Here is a 20,773-nt window from a genome sequence, read left to right as displayed (position 1 = left end):
GAGGAAGAAAAGCATCGTGCTGTGTGCTCTCTAATGGCCTACAGTCAGTCTTTGGAGGCACACCTAGGGATATACTAGAGCCTTTTCTAGCCCTGGATACAGATGAACACAGCACCCTAATCTCCATATTCTGAAATGGAATGCTGAAAAATAAAGGAAAAGGGGAGGGACAGAGATCTGTAATTTAAGGGCTGGGGGAGATGCCAGAATTGAAGAGTTTGTAACTAATTTGCTTTGTTACCAAGAAGATAAAGGCGTGGCTTGATAACTACATACCTACCTCTACAGGGATGAACACTGACACAAAAAGACTCATGGTAGCAGCACAAGTCACGGCATGATCGATCGCAGGCCACGGGCATGCAGTTGGTGTGGGCAACAGCCTGCCTCGGAGATGGGAGCTGAGGGAGCTGCCCCTCCTGCTCTCCAGAGCAAAGGAGAAAATGGTAACTGCTGGAAGGGGTGGAAAAATGGCCCCTGAAGGATGCAGAAGTGTTACCCGCTTGATCGTCAAAATCTGTAAATACATGAAGGAAACATGAGTTGAATGTACCACAGATGGCCGGCGAGGCTGTGGCGACGCTTGGCCAACATGCTGGGGCAGCCGTTCTTGGGCCTACCGGTCACCATGTTGTGTCAGGTGCGTACCGACCCGGCCAAGCTCGTCCACCACAGCCAGGCCAGCCGGGGCAGCCATTAACTGGGGAACGAGCTCCTGAGGGGAGCGGTTGATCCCGCCATGCCCTTTCCTGAAGGAGACAGGGCCCTCGGCCCGAGAAGGTGCCTGAGGCAATCTAAACCGCCGACCTCGGGAGGGGGATGACGGCTACGGGCACCTCAGCGGAGCCTCTATGTGTTGGTGTGGGTATCGAGCAACGTATGCGGGCCCTCGCCGGTGCCGGCCGTCCCCTCAGCCCGCCCGGGGGGACACCGGGGGCCGCGCGGCCGGGCGCCCTCCGCCGTTCCCGCCCGACGAGTCCATTCCGCCCCGGAGGGGGCCTTCACTCGCCCCCCCGTCCCCCGCGCCGGGTGGTGCGCGCCGCTGGCCCCGCCCTGCCGACACGGGGGAACAGCCACGTCTCCAGCCCGGCGGAGGGCCGGCCGGGAAGGGGCGGGGCCGCACCGCCCGGCGCTCCAGTCAGCAGCACGTGTGGCGCGCCGGCTCCGCCAATCCCAGAGCAGGTCGGTGAATCATGCGCTTTCGACTGGTCGGAGCAGCGGGTAGAGGGGAGGGGGAGAGAGCGGCGTGACTCCGATTGGCCCGGCGGCCGTGTTGACAAACACCGCTCCCTCCCTCCCTCCCTCGCCGGCGGCCGCGCCAATCAAGGGGAAGCGTCGGGCGGAGCGGCGTGGCGCCGGCCCAATGGGCTCCCTCCCCGCCGCGAAGGGGCTGGGCGGCGGTGTCGAGGGGCGGTTGCGCGCGGAGTGCCGGTACGTGGCGGGCGAGCGGGGCGGGGCGGGGTGCCGGGCGGGGCGGGGAGGGCTGCGGCGGGCGCCCATTCTGTGGCGGCGGCGGCGTTGGCAGCGGCGGCAGCGTTCATGTCCTAACGGCTGGTTGGCGGCGGGCGAGGCGGGGCCCCTCCATGCGGGGGCCGCGGTGCCGCAGCGCTCTGGCCGCCTTCGCTTTGCTGGTGCTGTTAGGGGTGGCGGCGGGCGGCCCGGAGCCGCCGCCGCCGGGCGATGCCGCGGCCGTGGAGGCCGTTTTCGGGTTGGGGGCGGCCGCCGCTCCCGCCGCTTTGCCGGCAGGTTCGGCTGACGTGACGGTGGAGGACGATGAGGCCGGCGTGGCCCCGGCGGCGCCCGGCGAGCAGGAGCCTGAGGAGAGCGGAGAGGCCCGGACCGGCGGCAGGTGGGCGGGGGGGGTGGGTGACTGGGATGAGGGTCGGTGACTGGGACTGCTGGGGGGGGGGGGTGTCGGTGCCTGGGGCTGCTGTGAGGCGTTCGTCCCTCTGGGCGGGGGGGTCAGTGCGTGGAGATGTTAGGGGGGGTCAGCGCCCGGTTTGGGGGTGATTGGGGGGGGCCCGGTAGCCGGGGCGGGGGTCAGTGCCTCAGGGGAGAAGGAGGCAGGGTCCGGGGCTGGGGGGGGTCCCGGGGATCGTGTGTGGGGAAGGGGTCGTGCAGGAGGAGGTTGCGCTGCGGGGGGAATAGCACTCGGTCGGGTCAGAAGGGTTGGAGTGGGAAGAGAGGTGGGAGAGTTGGGCTGTGGGTTGTTCGTGGAGGGAGCGGTGCGTTGGGGGGGGGGGGGCACGGAGAAATGAGGGTGCTGGGAGGTATGCGTGGGGTTGAGCTGTAGGGACGCGCAGGGAAGTATCGGAAGGTGGGAGGAGAGGGGAAGGGGGGGAAGAGATGAATCTCGTGATGCGGCTGGACGTAGCGCTGCAGTGATGGACAGGCTGGACCGAGGGGCGAGGGAAAGGCTGTGGCAGTGAGGAGAGGGTATGTCAGGACCTCACCATCGCTAAGGTACTTGTGGTTTTCTGTGGTTGTTAGTAAGAAGAAAGCGTGCCTTAATTCTTAGACAAATAAGCTGGCGGATGTCATGCTATGTGACATCTGGCCGGTCTGCTTAGCCTGGTAATATCAAGTCTCGATCCCTTCCTTGCCTTGTTACCGGGTGCCGGTGCTGTGCCTGCAGGAAGGAGACCCAAAAGCACCGCATCTGTACTCTAAACTCTTTCCAACACCTGCAACTCACAGTTGTTCAGAGCATCATACCCCTTCCTGTCATCTTTTCTCTTTCTTTTAAAGAAAATGCAGTTCTCCTGTTTACTTAATTGTTTGTTAAACACAGACACTGATGTAGGCTTGCAGGGAAGCCAAACACGCAAGACAAATTGCCGAACAAGTTTCAGAATATAACGAGGGGGAATAACCGCATGTGGCAAGAAGCTCTGGCAAAAGGAAGATTTTAATGAATGACTCAAGTGCAGAAATGTTACTGAGCTGTTTCCAGTCTCTGAATTGGCTGAGAAAGATGAGGTGATAAGCCACAGCCAGAGTTTAAAGGAAGAAGCGCATGACTAAGTGCCTACTATATTTGAGGACCTGTTCTAAAAATGAAAAGCCCAAAGCTTTTTGCTAGTTTACCTGAGCATTCACTTAGAGCAAGAAACAGGCTGATAACTTGGCACCGTCTTTTCTTTCAGGAAAATCTATTCACGTATTAGCAACAGGATCGTTCTTTTGTGTATCAGGTCATCAAAATCCTACCTAGTTTATTACAATTCTACTGTATTCAGTTTTCAATAAGACCTTCATTTATTTAGCCCTGAAAATATTTAAAAATGAATTTTCTGTTTGACTACTAGAACTAAGTAAAATAAACTAAAGATGTTCAATTTAGTAATTTAAGCCTGAGATTAAATGTAGCTGTTCTCTAATTGATTAGTGCATAGGAATAGATTTGCTGTCATCAAATAAAATAGAGTGGCTGCCTGGCCATAGTATTTGCTTGCATTTCTTTATTTTTTTCATCTGTATTTGCAAGATCTATATTCACCTCAGCTAATTGTTCTTCAGCAATAAAATATCCATATAATATAGCAGGTCAGTGTAATCTGAAAAAAAAAACCCAACCCAAACCTCAGCTGTTTTTGCTCTAGGCAAATGAATGTAATCATCTTGGTTTTGAGGATTTTTTAATTTCCTGGAAGAAAATGTGAGGGTTAGTGAATTACCGTGTTCTTTACATACAAACATGCAGGTTTTGAAATTGGAATAGCTGTTTAGAGTTCCAGTTTGACAAACAACCGTATTTGCAATGTCCCAAATGGTTTTTGAGGGTTGAGGTTATTAGGGTTTTGGTTTTTTAATTGAAACAGCAGTAGTGGTAAATGTTGATGATAAGTTCTGCTTTGTTTTTCGAACAAAACCAACTTATTTGAATAAATACAAAGTTTTTCTGTAGTGGAAGGGTGTAGGTGAGCTAAATAAGTGTTCATCCCCTATCCTGTTTACATCTTCCCTTGCAATCTTAGCCCTTTTCTTCTGTTTGTAGGTAAATCAGATACCTTCACTTCTGTAAAGTAGAACAGAGCTGTGCTTAGACCACCTGATCTCAAAAAGTGGGCTGTGTTCATGATGGGATATAAACAATGGTTTTAAGGCCCAGGACTGGCCTTTTGTCAATATATGTGGAAGTTTGTAGTAGGTATTTTGCATAGTTTCAAGGGGGAACATTATAACTGCACTTCAATAACAAGCTTGTGTCTGTGAGTGAAAGAGGATAGGAAATGGTAGGAAAACATTTTCATTTAACTGTAGAGGCTGTTTGTACATGGTCGGGATGGGGGAAGTACGTCCAGATGTGTTTTCGTATTGACAAAGTGCAAATAAAATCGTGGCTATGTAGTATTAGCTTAGTCTCTGCCAGCTGCTGTGATTACAGATACCTTTGTATGCACTATGTTGTACTGGCCCCTTGCTTTAGTCCTTCTGCAGGCCATCTGCAAGGGCCCAGAAGGGATTTTCTTCTCCATCACTTGGTTCATAATATGTTCTGGAGCAGCAGCTAGAGGCAAGGTGAAATGCGTAAGTGTCGTCTTCATTTTACTGATGTTCGTTGTTCAGGTGCCTGGTTGATGGATCCTGGGATTTAAGTAATTGCCTAGTTTGGAGTGATTCCTTTCTGTATCTTTTTTTGTTCTGGTCCAGGCTTATAGAGACTATTGCAATTCTGGTTTTGCGTTGGTGGGGTTTTTTCCCTCTCTATATCTGTGGGATGTGATTCACTCCTTAGTGTAGCCAGTGATTTACTGCAACAAATGTCTTGCTGTTTCAAGAGTTTGCAGCCTGGGTGCTGTTTGTCTCTATCCTCCTCGCTTCCTTGGCATTATAGTTGTGACTTTTGCCCTTTTAACCTTTGACCTTAAGTTGGGTAATATTTTGTGTTTTGTGTGGGATGGTATGCAGAATTGAGGTCTAGTTTGGTAGTGTTCTTGGAAAACTTGTATGTTGTTGGAAGCTGACTTCTTTGGTCAAGGTAGTCTTTAAGCTTTACCCCCAGTCAGGAGGTAGTGTTGATAAAGCCAGTGATAAGGTATCGTTTTGCAGAGAATAACAGAGTTTATCAGGTTTAACCGAAATAGAAGCTAACACAGGAATTCCTTTTCCTTGCAACTTGTCAGTTAGGTATCCCAAAGATGCACCCAGAATATCGTTATTTCAGTTTAACGTAATGGAGTTGCAGGTACCTCTAACCTCTTCAGCCAGCAAAGGCTTGCAAAGAGATGGTTAAAAGGACAGCTCTTTATTCTTGAATCGTGGCCATATTCTACTGGTGTTTATAAGAATTTGCCGTAAGAATTGGGCACAATATGCTACGGTAAACTTACGATAGCACTGTGGGGTGACAAAGAGCAAGTTGCCTGCCTGTTTTTAAGCTCTGAAATAGTTTCTTGAAGTAGTTGCCTAAATTGCTTTTATCAGAATGTGTTAATCTAGTGCTTGACTAGACTACCTGAAAGATGGGAAGATCTCTTGTTACTACCTCATACTCTCAGTATGCAAAGCTGCAAGCAGTGAAATCTCACAGAGAAAGGCAGGAAGCTTGAAAAAAGGAAAATCTGATAGTGAGAATGTGTAACACTAGCATGGGTCTGGGGCACATGTAGACAAATTGCAGGTCTTATACCAATTAGAGTTCAAGTGACAGGATTTTAACTCACTGGAGTCGGTCAGAGATGGGGAGAACAGGTATTAAGATTTTAATTTATAGAAAAATAGAGTAAGTAACGCAAGGAATTTGTTACAAGAGTAAGGATTTTTAGCAGTTTTTTTCTGACGCGCAGGATTATTGTTGAAGAGCAACATGAAGATGGGACCGGAAGCATGATTGTTTAGTTCAAAATGAGTCAGTCAGTCACTCATTAAAAAAGCAGAGAGAAATGTATGCTTTTCTTGCGCCTAGTTCCAGTTCTAAAGGTAGCCACATGCAAGATTTAGGTACAGCTGAGCTGGTCCTGTTCCTATGTCTCACCAAAGTGTTTGCTCAGTAGGTGGAGTTTGTGAAACGAAGTCCATTATAGAGCTGGTGGCCAAGGGCACTAATAAAGAGTACCGTTGCACCCAGGAAAAGTAAGGATTTTTAGGGTATGGAGAAGCGGTTGGTTAAACCAGTTTCTCAAAGTGTGTGCTATTGGTACAAAGGTTCCCTTTGAAGGCATGTTTCGTGCCCCCCCCCCCCCCCCTTCCCTAATCAGCTAAACTTAAAACGTAAGTGTGGTTACACCATGATTTGGGTGACCACAGGTCATGATGGAGGTACAGATTCCAAAACTACCGTCTGGGTGGCAGTGGTGAGGCTTTAATAATGAGAACTCTTGGGGAGGGTTGAGGTTTGCATCTTGTGGGGAAAGATGCGCGAAGGTAAGATACAAAGGCATAAAACATTTGGTACTTGAGGGAGAAGTCAAGCAGGAGGAATTAGATAAAGGAAAACAATGGGGGTAGATGGGAAGGAAACATTTCACAGTACGATTTTAGGATTTTTCTTCTCTACAGTGTTACTGCCAAAATTCCCTCCATTCTAGCTACGTTTCTACCTTTTTTATAACCTAGTTGTCAGCTGGATCAACATAAAATTTAAATAGACCCACTTGGAATAATATTTTTATGCAGTGCTAGAGGACTTCAGATAAATTATTGTACCATAAAGCAAACAGATTCTGTTAAATGTGTGTCCAAGGCCTTTAGTGTGTGAGCACTTGTTTACGGTGCTTGAATAGTCTCCTACAATCCAGTTTATTATTAACCCGGTCTTGGTTTCTGTACAGTTGGAATAATTGTATGTACTCAGCTTATAAAAACTCATGTATCCTACTGTTCAAATATTTGCACAATTGGTATTTTTCTAACAGTTTCTTAAACTAAGCTTTTGGGGGAATGTGGTGCTTGGCCACCTTCAGAAGTAGGAGCTGCTATATTATTTTTGGTACAGGTGAAAGGTGTATTTAATTTTCTCTTTAACAATGTAGTGCTGTAGTACAGTATAAGGTCCTGTAAAATGTGTGGGTTACTTTTATGTGTAAAACAGCAATGTTTTACATGACCTTTGTTATAGGTGATGTAATAAGCCAGTATCCTTGAACATGTTTTTATCATCATGATTTTACTTTTTCCCTCTTCAAAGAAAAACAATAGCCCCCATCATTTCCTCCCTACTTCAGCTTACTACACTGGTGGCTTTGGACAAGTGAATATATTTGGCTTCAGTGCTACACAACAATCTAGTGTCCCTTACTGTTTAAAGTAATGATTCATATACATGTCTGTGTGTGCACTACCTCCCCCCGCCGCTCTTTCACACCCTACCCCCCCCCCCCCCCCCCCCCCCCCCCCCGAAAATAGTTAATCTACCCATCAGGTTTATTTGCACAGTTCCTTATTCTCATTGAAACCAATGTCTATAAAGGTCTTTCTGGGTCACTAGATCCAGCCCCCCTCAGTGCAAGCAGTGTATAAAGTGATCAAGCTTTACTCCCACAGCCTTTGAAGATTCGTGAGCCTGCTGCAAGCCAAAACTGCCAACACATCCCAGCTTTTTCAGGTCAGAGTGAAACAATCAATCGTCAAGAAAAAAAGGCCCTTCAAAAATGCCTTGTCAGTGTTTTGTCTCTGATGTGTTGTTCAGTTTTTTGGTTGGGTTTTTTTTTTTGCTTGTTTTTTATTTTAATGCTTGAATTCTAGCCCAGCCAGAAAAGCTTATTTTAATTGTACACTGCTGTGTAAGAAACAAGATTTACTAAAAATCATGAGCTTCAGGCGCTGTAGAAATTAACAGCTAGCCTGCCATTACCATGTATCCCCAGACAGATAGGCTACTTAAAGCCTAAGCTGCATAAGGCAGTTTGCTTGCTTTGTTGTCTGAAGACGTTGGAGGTTGTTTCTAGTGTCCCGTGTATGCTTTAGGCGAGACTTGTTTTATTCTAAGACTCGACAAATCTCCAGGATTTCCATGTTTCCTCCAGAGGTACTGAAAACTTAGTTGCGACTTAATATTTCTTACATACTGATTTGCTGGGTTAGTAGTTTTGGGTTTAGGGTGTTTTGAAAGGATGTATTAAAGATTAGTGTGGAAGGGACTGGAAAAAATAGGATCTATACTGTTTGTGTAAATATCTCAAAAGAAAATAATTTCATTCAGTGTCGTAGTGGTAACACCTGCATGTGGGAGCAAAAAGTCAACTATCTTCCCCTGAAAGTGTCTTATAGCATGTAAATTAGTTTATGACATCCATCCAAAGACTTCAACTTTTCTACTCTCTCTTGTTGGTCTAGGTAGAGCTACCAAGTTAAATTGCTCTTTTGCGGACTATATAGACTTAACTTTAAAGTTGGAGGTGCACTCTATTAAATATAGAAAGCAGCTAATAGATAAACTCCATATGGCTGTAGTTTTGACTGTGAATGCTTCCAACTTGCAGATCTCTAGTAATTATCAGCACTTTGGATGGACGAATTGCTGCACTGGATCCAGAAAACAGTGGGAGAAAACAGTGGGATCTGGATGTGGGATCAGGTTCTCTTGTGTCATCCAGTCTCAGTAAACCAGAGGTAAGGCTAAAGCTTTTTCCTGATTAAGTCTTTAAAACCAGAATTTTCTGTAATAAAATGAAGGCAACTTTCTCTGTATTTGATAGATGTTAAATAATGCAGCAAAGTTAGTATGGATAAAGTTTAACAGCTATTCTCAAACTTTTATTTGGAGTGCTTACATCATGTTGCCATTTCAAACTAGAGTGTGTCAGCATTTTAGTCTTGCAGTTGACGTATGTGATAACTATCAAACTAGATGATGTAACTGAGTTTGGGAATTGTATGTAATTGCTGATTGAAAACAAGTTACTTGCAATTTGAAGCAAATGAAAGGATCATCTGCTTTGTATTACTAGAGTGTGTTTTGGCAAGTACTGGCTGTTTCCTTTTTTCCCCCCCTTAAGAAAAGCAAAAGTCCTTGTGACTTAATAAAGAAAGAATTGGGGTTTTTTATCCCAGATAAGCAGGCTGCCTATGAAATAGAATGTGTTAGCAATGAAATAGTGCTGAAGGTCACCCTGAAGTACTGAGTGGTAAAGGGTTGCATCAATTCTTGCTGATGAACTGTAAGAAGGAAATCTAAAGAATTAAATTTCTTGTTTGGTGCTATTTCCACCATCAGTTTGAATAAACTTAGGCTAGAAATTAGAAGGAAGTTTTTTGCCTTTTTTTTTTTTTTCTGCACTGAAAAAGTGAGAACCGTGAGTCATTCTCTCCTAGGATTAGGAGGAATAAATATACCAACTAAGAGGTACTTTGTGGTGATGACAAAGTGCACGGTCCTTCTCTGTCGTGGATGGTTGGATTTGATGACCAGTCCTATATCGTGCTTTTGCATGACGACCATTGGAGAATGAAAGTTGAATTCAGGGGTGTTCGGACTGTATGAGCTTCCTGCTTGTGGTTCTTTGCTGCTGTCTGTTTACATGACCTCTGTTTTGGTATAAAGAAGTCTAAGGAAAGATTTGGTCTGTTGCTGTGGTAGTGTAAGTATGAGAGCTAGTAATAGGTATCTTGGATTGCAAAAGTAATGTGAGTGTTAACTTGTGTTCCTTTGTTTCTGAGAGAGAATTTTATTTACGGATGCAACTTTCTGAGAGTTGTTCAGATGTATTTTTGTGTTTAAGAAAAAACACTGTAGGAAAGAAGAAATTCCCCCAAAAAATATGTTCTAGAGCAGAATTGAAAAGAATACAAAAACTGTAAAGAGCTCTGTAAAGAGGAAGGTGTCAGTTATAAACTGTGGTCCTTCACAAATGTTTTCAATGCTAGATACTTAAAAAAATTGGTCTGTTATCTGTTGCTGCAAATAGTTTCTGATGACCACAGTGAAAATAGAACCACTGGTTATAAAACACACATTTGAAATCTGTGCAAATATAAACTTCATTTTTCACTACAAATCAAGACATGAGCCCAGGTTTTAAAAGATTTCAAGAATGCAAGCATTTAATACTATAGAAGTGGTTTTGCAAATCTAGATTTTGTCACTCAACTGGTCTGTCCAGAGTTTTGATCTTTTTCCAATGTGGTATGACTGTAGAAACTAAAGGTTGGTGCTTAGACAACAGAAATTGTAGTTTGTCCGTGCAATATTTAATTCCCTTTTGTGGCTACAAGTTAGTAGGTTGTGGGTGTCATAAGAATACACTTTTAAAGAGCGTTTGTTATGCATAGAGAAAGTTTTCAGATGGATTTTCAAATTGTTTCATTTCTACAACTGTGGCCAAAGAGACTGATGGATTTTGGCAGTTAAGATGCAGAGCCTGTGAGAGAACTAATTTTGGAAGTAAAACTTCATTCTGGCCTTTTAGAAGCCGTTAAGTGTTATGAATATAGACTTACTGTCATGTAAACAAATGCTGTTAAGATAAGACAGAATTTAACAAGAAACAAAAGTGATGAATACTCCAAATAAACTACACTTAAACATTTAAATATTTAAATGTTTAAAATAAATATTTAAATGTTTAATCTGCTGTCAGTATCAGCTGGAAGACTTCATGCAGTGAATCTAGACACTACTTGAGTGAGTAATTGGCCTCATTAAAATTGTTGGGACAATTTTGGTTTGGGTCAAAATATTAAATTTATTGAAGTCTCAGAGTCTGTCATCTCCCCACTCTACGGTATTTCCTTTCTGATTTGGGCATGTGGCATGCTGAGTTTTACCCTTTCAAACTAACTATGGAGGCTTTTTCTTCCTCTTCCAACATTTTGAGGTGAAAAAGGTCTCTGTGCTTTCAACCACAGTATTATCTTCATCATAGAACAATATCATTATGTAAGCTGTTAACATACATCTTGAGAGAAACGGTAGATGAGAAACTTTTTGCGTTACACTTGCAGTGTTAAAAGGTTTGTGTTCTTTCAGAGTGAGGAAAGTGTGTGCTGCTGTGTCTCAATTGTTTTGATGAGGTTTTTTTACCTATCTTGGGTGAGAGTGCAATGAACTGTAGTTCCAGGTCCTGGTGCGAAAGCATCAATTTAATTTCCAAGTGCCTTTTAAGAAAAGACATTAGATCTTCAAACTTTCAGTGTTTAATAGAACTGTAGTTACTTTGTTTGCCTAACTGTAAAATGTGAACTTGGCTGTCTGGAGCTCATGTGTTAATTAGGAAAGCGAGGTAGTAAAATTTCAAATGTTCCAGCAGCTCTGTCAAACACTTCAGATCTTGAAACTACTGCTTAAGACACTGACAAGTGAGATGTTCATCATTTGTCATGTGAACGGATCAATTAGAAAGGAAAGGCTGCTGAACTACTGATTGTGTGTCTGGGTAAGTAAAATGGTAAAATTCATTCCTTGGCTCTAAACTCCAACAAACAATCATGGTCAGGGTGCCAATGCTGAAAAGGTATGACTTTGCATTTTGGTCTTGCGTATAAGAATTTAAAAAATTTGTTTCCCTGTCCATTGTGTTAAAATGAAAAGCCCTTCTCTATAAAAGCTGTATGTTTACAACTCCAAGATTTCTTGTTACTTGCACATAAAGATTGCCTGTTGAAGTTCAGGGTAAGGTCATTGAATCTCAACTTTTCTAAAAGGGAGCTTACTTTTAATGAAAACACTTTAATTTACTCTTTAATATTTAGCTTTGTAATAGATGTATCGTCTGTACTTAGACAAAAGAGAATACTTTTGGGAGAATCAGCCTTTTAAAATAATGATGCTTAATCATAGTGAAAATAGAGAACTGCCTCTCAAGCAGTGGAAATGGTTCATAGCCCATCATTATGAGACTGTTGTCATTTACTAATGAGGGTGATGCGTTCTTTTACCTTCACACCTTTATACTAAATTACTTAATGGGCTTCTGCATCTTTCTTTTATGAGAATCTATTAATGAGAGAAATGAAAGCGTGAGCTTGCCTATATATTCAAAAGACTGGCCAATAGTGGCTAGCATGACTGATGGGACGGTGGGAGGCTGGAGAAGAGACGGAGACAGAAAAAAAAGCCTACCGTGGGCTGGATAAATGGTAGAGATACTCCTGTGAAAAAGCTGGTAGCTGATGTTTGATGGGAAAGGGGAGAATAAGTGGGAGACTTGGTGGTGGTGATGATGTGAGACTAACAGCTTAAAAATACATTGACGACTGTGACGCAATTTTTCTTTGCACTGTCAGGAACGCTGCAGGGAGTTCAGCCTGACAGGGCAGCTCCAGTTGTAGTAGTTTCAGTGCTCTGACCAGATGCTACACTGGGATGTACTCGATAAAAGTAACTGATTTGGCTGTTACAGACTAATCCCTAAGTAAGCATCTTATTTCCTTATTTGAGAGACTGGGGATCATGGGACAAAATGAGTTTCAGTCCACAAGGCTGACGTTTATAGCAGTCATAGTAAACATACCACTGTATCCTGGAAAAATGAAATAATTGGGTTATGCTGTGTCACAAAATCTGTCAACATTCTTATCCCTCTAAAGGGTCTCAGTGTCTTTGAATTGCATTGTATATATTTTAAATTCTTACCATTTTTTATTGTTATAGCCACATAAAATAAACTTTTCTACAAACTTAGACATCTGTGTGATCTTTTTTGGACGTAAAAATGGCATGTTTTTGTGGAATAGCCCAGTATTATATTTTTTTCCTCCAGAGAAATGTGGAGATGCAAAGTTTTATACTGAAGTCAGCTGAAAACTAATTGCATTGTAGGCAAAGTGAACCCATACATATCTCTAGCAGATTGTTCCTTTTTTGCCCTTTGGAGAGGATAGGCTGATGCTTAGAGCAGTGAGTTGGGAGAGGATTTTTGAAATTTCCAAGGCTCTACTAGTGACAGGATTTAATGTACAGTATGGATGTATCTTTTTTGTTTCTTTTTTTTTTTCTTCCCTTTATCAGCATCATAAACATTTTCAAATTTTCGGTGCTTTGGTTCCCCAAAAGAAATACTAAGTTCCAGGCACCTGGGAGTCACTTTAAGGTGCTGACTGCCTGCACTTCCCCGCGCATTGGAAAAGGTAATCTCTGTACCTAGTCAAGCCCGAGAAGAGCCAAAAGCTGTCCTGGGTTGCTTTGGGAATGCAGGAAGAAATTCAGCAGCTCTCATCCTTTGGCCTCTTACGCTGTGGTGTAGAAGAAATTGCAAAACCCACACTGAAGAAGGTCAGGGCAAGACAAGAGGTCAGAACGCCTTCTGAGGGGCTTAAATCGTGATTTCTGGATTCTTTTATGTGCCCTCCCAGAGGTTAAGGGAGAGTAAACAGTTTAACAGTCTCTTTGAATCTTGTGACATCAGGTTTAGGACAATCATACCCACCACTTAGGGCACCCCTGCAGCAGCATTTTGTTAGCCTGGATAAAAATGAGGTTTTTGTTTGGTCCATGGCTTTCTACTTTAGTTATTTTTCAGTTAAGTCACTGCCTGTAAATATCATCCAATGAGAAGCTGAGATATGTTTGTTTTGGGCATGGGTGGGGAATACTTAAGACTGTCAGTCAGACTTGTTTGAGGATTTTCACTTAAAAGGTTATTATAGCAGCTGTTGAATACAGTGCTGAATATTATCAATTTCTATTAAACCTGTATACGTCTGCTCTGACTCTGCTAACAGTCACTGGACAAACAAAAAGGAGATTTGTTTCGAACTACACAAACATTTTGAACAAATGGCTTTCTCTTGGGATTCTGCTTAAAAACAACTGGCTCTGTCTAGCTCACTAGTGTTAATCTTAACTTTTAATGTATTTGTGCATCTTAAAACATCTGGCATGAGGCACAACAGCAACAGAAGCAATCTTTCCTGCTTAGCACTTCGAAGAGTCTTTGTGCAATGTACAGGCTGCTTACAGGAGCAAATCCTGTGCAATGGGGTCAGACTTCCATATACAGAGAATAACAAGTTGGTTCTCTTAAGCCTTTGAGTGTGTATGAAACTTTCTAAATCAAAGTTTTACTCAACAAAATGAAGAATAAAATTTTAAAAATTTCTGTTAATGCTGTAAAATTACTTTCCAGCTCTAATATGTTGTGACCAGTTGTAAAGCTCCGAATTGCAACTCTGTTCAAGCAGGCAGAGTATAAACCAGTGGACTTGTTATTGAGATGACTAATCTGAGGAAACTCTGTTTCCTTGCAGGTATGGTGGTGTAATTTTAGTTGCCTGGAAGAGTATTCTAGTAGAGTTCTTTGTGTTCTGTAGGTGATCCTTATTTTTGTGTACTACTGAGACAGATATAGGACCACCAGATACCAAATGCTTTGATAGCTGAAGGTATCACTCCTGTAGAGGAGGACTAGAGCATTATCCAGTTCTCTGTTGTACAGGTTTTCAGTAATAGAACTGGAATTAAATTGTACTAAATGAAATACAAGATGTGGGGATTGATAACAACAATTTTGTTGAAGGTTGGAGGTGACCAGTTTCAAACTGAGAATACTGCGTACTAAGAGATCCCATGACAGGTTATCAGCTGCCATCTCGATTCCTCTGCAGGGGAAGGAAATGTGATCCTGTGCTGCCTGTGGGTAGAGAGAGAGATATTAGTGTCTTAAATGCTCCTGGCAAAGCTCATAATGAATAAGAAGTGAGTGTCCAGAATTGTACTTCAAAGGAAGATAAATTCTAATTGCAATTGAGGCAGAGAAGGCTTATTAGGGCTATCAAGGGGAGTGGAGCCTGTGTTTTGCAAGAAGAGAATAGATGTGACTGCTCTTTAACTACATTGATATATTATGATTCCTGGTGGCATAAGCGGTTCTTTCCATTTCTGTTGCTGGAAACATGCACAGTGTTCATGGGCACAAATAGGTGACAGGCTTGGGAGAATTGCTAGAGAGACCTGTGGATTTCTGAGTACAGATCTTTGCTGCTTTCTTGGTGAAACTAAAAAATATAATTTATAATTCTCCTGAAAATAAACTTCTAATGATGTTTAGTGGACAAAAAGTCATCAGCAAAAGACTAATTGTTTTAAAATATTTGGATAGCCAGAAATTGTGCTCTTCTAGGAAATGCAACCAAACTTTTTAACGTGAAGTGGTAAATGTGTGGAGAAGGGGAATTGCTGATGGATGCCCAAGCTGAATTAGTGGTTAGTATGATGCAGCATCATGATTTTTGTCAAGGTGACAAGTAGGGCTATTGCTTAGACAAGTGGTCTTATGTATCTATCGAAACTGCACATCTTCAGTCATCTTAGTCCAATGTCTTGTTCAGTTAAAAAAACAAAAGACTTCCTATAACTGCAGTTTGGTGGCTTTCTTGCTGACACTTGATGTAGTTAGCACTGATAAAGCTCTGATAAAGTGCTGACATGTGTCCTCTCACTCGTACTGTAAGGATGTTTGGGGGCATGACAACTTCCGTTATGAGACACATGGGAAGCTACGGAATGAGATCTTGTGGCTTGTGTCATATCAGAGCTCTCAACCCCACTCCTCACAAGTGATGCTCTGCCTCGAACAAAGCCAGGAAAGTTTCTCAGAGTCACTCTCGGCTAGTGTTTGTCACCAGCTTTCTTCTGCTCACAGACATGGTCAAAGTGCTGCAAATCTTGGAAAGGACGTTTACCATCAGCTCACTGTCTCTGATGTTTAGTTATCTGTATAGTAGCTTGTAATTTAATTACATACGGTACACTGAATGTTTTGTATTGGCTGTTAAGCAGTTCTAGTGTTTACAGATATTAAAATGGATCAAATCTAGTAATGTCTAGACAAATACCTATTTCAGCACAGGGAATGGATAACTTGGATATTTGGAGCTCAGCTGCCCAATATACAACAAAGTGATTTACTCTGCCCTAAAGCCTTTTTGAACTTCCAGCTTACAGCTTTTTCTGTAAAAGAAATTGCCTGTTTCAAGTGCTAAGCATTTTAGTTTAGCAAATCATTCTTCTAGCAGCACAGCCACTGACATCTAATTTCCGAATTTCTTCTGGACTTTGTCCTCCATACGCAGGTAACTATTAATCTATCTGTCAGAGTCACTGCATGTTTCATGCACTCTACTTTCTTTGCATCCTTGAAAGAGGAGACAGTGCATTTGCCGTGTTCTGTTCTCCTCCGGTATTGGGCTCTTTTTCCATAGGAGTTGCTCTGTGACTTAATTTTTCAAGACACATGGACTCTGTGTCCTTATCTAAAAAACCACCCTGTCCAGGCAGGGCCAGGGGAAGAAACACACAAGGTCTGGCAGAGATCAGCTTAAATCCCGAAGTGACATGGGCTTCTGCTATTGCCTGTTCTCCCCACTTCTGAAGAGAAGCATGTTGCTTAGCTCCCAGCTGGTGCTCTAGGAGCCTGGGTAGTCTGCAACAGAGGTTGGAGCAGGGCGGGTAGAGGTGGTGGTGGAGTTAAAACACCATCTTCAAACATCCCAATACTGGCACAGTACTGATTTTGATGTGGTGGCTAATGAGCTTCTGTATAGGGCCTGTTTCTGTAGAGGCAAGGTTTTGGGTAATTTTAATTTTCTTCACTGATCTTCTCCCTAATGTGCTATTAGTTTTAAGGAGCTCAGTGATGGGCTCAGTAGCAGCAGCTCTGGTTTGTCTCAGAAAGGACTGCTCTTAAGTTCCAGAAGACTGTTGCAGTCTTTTCTTGTTAATAAAACTTGCGATGTTAGAGGGGGATGGAATAGTGTCAAAATAAAGTCTTTCTTAAAGCACCGTGCTTTTTTTTTTTTTTTTTTTTATTATTAAGGAGAACAGTTTTTAAAAGTCTGTTACCATGGCAGCAAAGCAGGCTGGCATCTCTGTAGTCAAAATCCCAAGTCTTGTTTGACTATGATTAAAGTAACAGTGGTGGTTTAGTTTTCTAGCCTTCAGAAGAAGGGTCTGTTTGATTGCACAGCAAACAGTACTGGGGCCCTGATCTCTTTTGAAGGTGGGGTGGTCTGGTTAACACACTGAGGTTCCTCCGTTTCCCTGCATGGCTGCTCAAGGGAGGGCAGAGGCCAGAGTAGGACTAATTCTTTTAATGGCAAACTCAAGACGAACAAGATGCTGTACCCCTGACACTGGAAAGGAGAGTATAATTCTCAAGCTACTGGGCTGCTGTCATCTGTTGCTTTCTGCACTGTTTGTGTAAAAGGCAGTTTTGTCAGGACCCTGGTAGCTTACACGCGATCAGATTTTAAGATCTGAAATGTAGAATCACGACAGAGGTACCAACTATAGTAATTTAATGAAGCTGTTGGAAGGACGTTGCAGGTGCTGCTTTGAGGAGAGAGAAAAAGGAGTGTTCAAACAAGTTCTTTAGTACTCATCCAGCACAGGATTACAGCATCACTTCGTGTACTTATCATACGCAAAACACAGGGCCGTGAAAGTTGTTTATGACTTGGTGCAGTCTTCTCTAACCAACAAAAAATGAAATAGAAACTACCAGCTTGTGGAGTATGAGGGTTAGTGGAAGGAGAAGAAAGACCGTAATAGATACAAACTTGTCATACGGGTCTTGATGTGGGCAGGAGCAGGGGACCAGGTTTGGTCACTTGACTGATCCCGTGAACTGTTTCTGGGTGAGCTATACAGCCTGATGGTGAAAGTCATCGTGAGGTCTGAGGAACATCCACGCTCACTGTTGCTGTGCAGAGCTGGTGTGCCCTTTGGGTCTGTCACACCCCAGCTGAGACGAAACCTATTTCCATGGCTTCTCTGATGTGCCGCTCTGGCACAGGCTGGCTCTTACCTCTTCAGAGGAGGAAGGCCACGTAATCCTGCCTCCATAAACTGCTCCATAAAATACTGATTCATCAGATGTCCAAGTGCAGCCTTTCTCACGGTCCTGGTCTCGAAGATGGTCTGGGCACTTACGCTGGTTAACGGAAACAGGAGGTGGTCAGGAACAGGTACGCACTTTGTAAACAAGTGTAGTGCTGAGATCAGAAGTGATGGCATTCACAAGAAGGAAAGTTTTTCTAGACAAAACAACCACCTGTCTGTTGGTGTTTCCTGCTTCAGCTTCCTCATTGCCCTTGAACATGTCTAAGAAGGTCATTTTACTGATGTAAATCATGGACTCCCCTTTGCAGTCAATTTTCTTCTTCCTTGGCTGGTTAAACAGCACTGTATGCTCTGAAGAATACTCTGCTCTTTTACCAGTGCTTTAGGCAGTGGAGTAGCTTAGCTCAACAGCCTTTGTTTTTCAAAAGATTGTACTAGTGCCTGGGTCTTTGTTCTCTTCTTAAGGAAGCGGTGATGTTCTGCGCCTTGCAGAAAGTTTGAAGAAAAATATCTCCTTAGACTCTAGCTGGCCCCTTCATCCCAGTGTACGCGTGTTTGATTAGGGTTTGCCTGCTGGAAACAGCATGCTGTCATCCTTGTAGTGCCCTGTGCTTCAGGATTTCTGCAGGTAGGTAAAGGGAAAACAGATGAATCAACATCCTGAAATCCAAGCTGAAGAGGAGAAATAACCTCTTATACTGGAAGGAAGTCATAAACCAGTGATACCTCCCTGCATGCATACCAAAAAGAGCAGACGATAAATCAGTTCCAGATCAGCCTGAACTAGGGACATCTCAGGACCTTGCCCAGTGTGTGTGTGTGTGTGTTTAGAGAGAGAGAGAGAGATATCTCCTGAAAATACTGTAAACATTTATAGTATGGATACCTGTATTACTGTACACCCATGAATTTAAAAAAAAAATGTGGAACACATAATGATTGCTTTCTCTTTCCCAGATTTGTTTGTGTAGACTCTTGTTTCTACCCTTTAGAGTGAAGCTGCCGTATATGGCTTTTAATATGTTACCTAGATTAATTTTAAAGGGGCTTAAAAGACATAGTTCTTGCTGAGAAGTAGCTTTCTTAAGAACATGCCTGATGTTGACTTTGATCCTTTTTGTTACAGTGATCCTATTGTAGAGGTAACTGTAGAGGAAAAAAAATTGTTACCAGTATCGTTTAAGATCATATAGGTTAGTCTTAGTTAATTAGTAACTGGAATTAAGCTCTTGCAGTTTATGTAAGAGTAAGGTTTGAAAAGCAAAAGCTGAAGTGTTAGAAAAAGAGAAAGACATAACATTTCCTGTTCTAAGGAAAAGATTTTACCTGTGCTTAGTTATTTCCTCAGAGTTACTGGAAAGTCCAGCCCATCTGAAAATGATAATATTGACTGTTTTGGCACCAGACTTGTCTCAGATGTGCCTGCATCTGAGCAGGCTTGATTTTTGCTTCTTGTGATAAAGAGTGTTAGGCATGGGAAATGAATGTCACACTTACTGTTAAACAGCTCATGGAAGCTTTAGTACTTCAGCTTGTTTTGATCTCTGTTTACACGATATTTTCTTTCTTTTTTTCTTTTCTCCACTGCTACAAATCAGCAGCTTTCTTCCTGCACCGATCAACCTGCTGTGGAACCTCGTGTGCAGTGCCCTCCTTTCCAGTAAAGAGTCTAGACAGCAAATTCCCTGGTAGCGTATGCCATTTCGGATCGTTATGCTTTTTTGCTTTTTTGTGAAGGCTTTTTAGAAACTGCATTACCTCACCCGTCGGCCTGGAGATTGAGCAGCCAGCGCCGCTGATAGGGCTGCGGCACCCTGCGCCGAACCAATGGAGAACTTCAGCTTCAAACTCTTAATGAGCAAAAGAGCAGCGTCTCAGTTAGGGCTCGATAGTTAATGTGGGGGGTTTTTTTAAGTGTTACTTCTGAAAGACAAGCCACTTAACAATTATGTGCCATATTGCTGACCAGTGAAGCTGAACAAATAGCTATTTACATTGACAGATCAGAGGAATGTGTAAGTGCATCTTGGTAACCTACATTTTCTGTGCCAAGAGATTTGCAGCTGACTGCCTGGGTGACTCACTCCTTGGATTAGGAGATGAGGTAATGCTTTTGAGATACAGGGTGATGTCATTCCTTTACCTGAGCTGCATGCCGATGCTCGTTGCTAGTACTTTCAAGGAAAGTCCCTTTGCTGTTACTGATGTACTAGAGAATGAGCTGCATAACTCGTATAGGAGTTGTTATTATTAATGTCCTTCTAAAGCCTCTGGCTAAACTGCTCTTTTAAAAGATGTCTTTTAAAAGCGCAAGTGGACACAAATGCCTTTTGTTACATGTGTATGTGGGCACCTGCAAGTATGCACATTTGCATACCTGCCCCATTCTTCAAATAAAGCTATTTTAGTAGAAGACGACCTTTGTGGTAATCAGGTGCAGTCCCTGGTCAGCACTATGGCATCTAATCCCATTTATAGATAGATTCATCTTAAAAGAAGGTGATTTTTTTTTTTTCCCCTCTCTTCTCAGTTTCTGTTGTGAAATACCACGTTTGTGATGGTTAGTAGCCTAAATGTCTGGCTTGCGCTTACATCTGCTCGTACTCTGGCATTGTCCTTCAACAATAGCTCTTTCTGCTGCCTGTGCTCCCTTTCCTGATGTGTTCACCAGCAGCAGCTGTGTCTTTTCTCAGCCTTCCTTTCCCAATGTCACGCAGGTCGTGCTGCTCCTGTAGGCACCCTCAAGGTTGGGAGCACAGGCAGGTGATCAGCAGAGATGACCGAAACAGTCTCGTCTGTCCTCTGCAGCTTATGGGGACCGAGGTTTTAACAGAGGAGCAGACAGTGCCCCACTGTTGGGGAATTTTTGAAGGCACACAAGCCATGACCTGATTTGACCCATGCCTTGGGAGTATACAAGTGCGTGTTGCTGAGTGAGCTTCATGCGTGTTGAGAATTTGGGTGTGTGGTTCCCAGAAACGGCCAAAAAACCGTTTTGCCTGTTGTTCGCTAGTGGAAAATTTCCTATTCAGGCCCTGGAGCAAGAGCTTCAGG

At 43.2% G+C, this 20,773-nt stretch overlaps 1 protein-coding gene across 2 annotated transcripts in view; it reads left to right on the top strand.

Moving 5' to 3' along the window:
- Nucleotides 1-1,477: 1,477 nt before the first annotated feature.
- The window catches only part of EIF2AK3 (eukaryotic translation initiation factor 2 alpha kinase 3), a 44,780-nt gene continuing 25,484 nt past the window's right edge, over nt 1,478-20,773 (top strand). The window contains exons 1-2 of one of the 2 annotated variants that reach the window (XM_052780791.1): nt 1,478-1,849; nt 8,424-8,553. In XM_052780791.1, coding sequence (XP_052636751.1) covers nt 1,584-1,849; nt 8,424-8,553 — 396 coding nt within the window. In that variant the 5' untranslated portion in view covers nt 1,478-1,583. Of the gene's footprint in view, nt 1,850-7,950; nt 7,970-8,423; nt 8,554-20,773 lie in introns of those variants that run through there. The other variant, XM_052780792.1, reaches the window with a different exon arrangement.

This window comes from Harpia harpyja, chromosome 2 (assembly GCF_026419915.1).
Source record: "Harpia harpyja isolate bHarHar1 chromosome 2, bHarHar1 primary haplotype, whole genome shotgun sequence".
NCBI classification, from domain to species: domain Eukaryota; kingdom Metazoa; phylum Chordata; class Aves; order Accipitriformes; family Accipitridae; genus Harpia; species Harpia harpyja.
The sequence above is the reverse complement of the archived record's forward strand: the minus strand, read 5'-3'. Positions and strand labels throughout refer to the sequence as shown.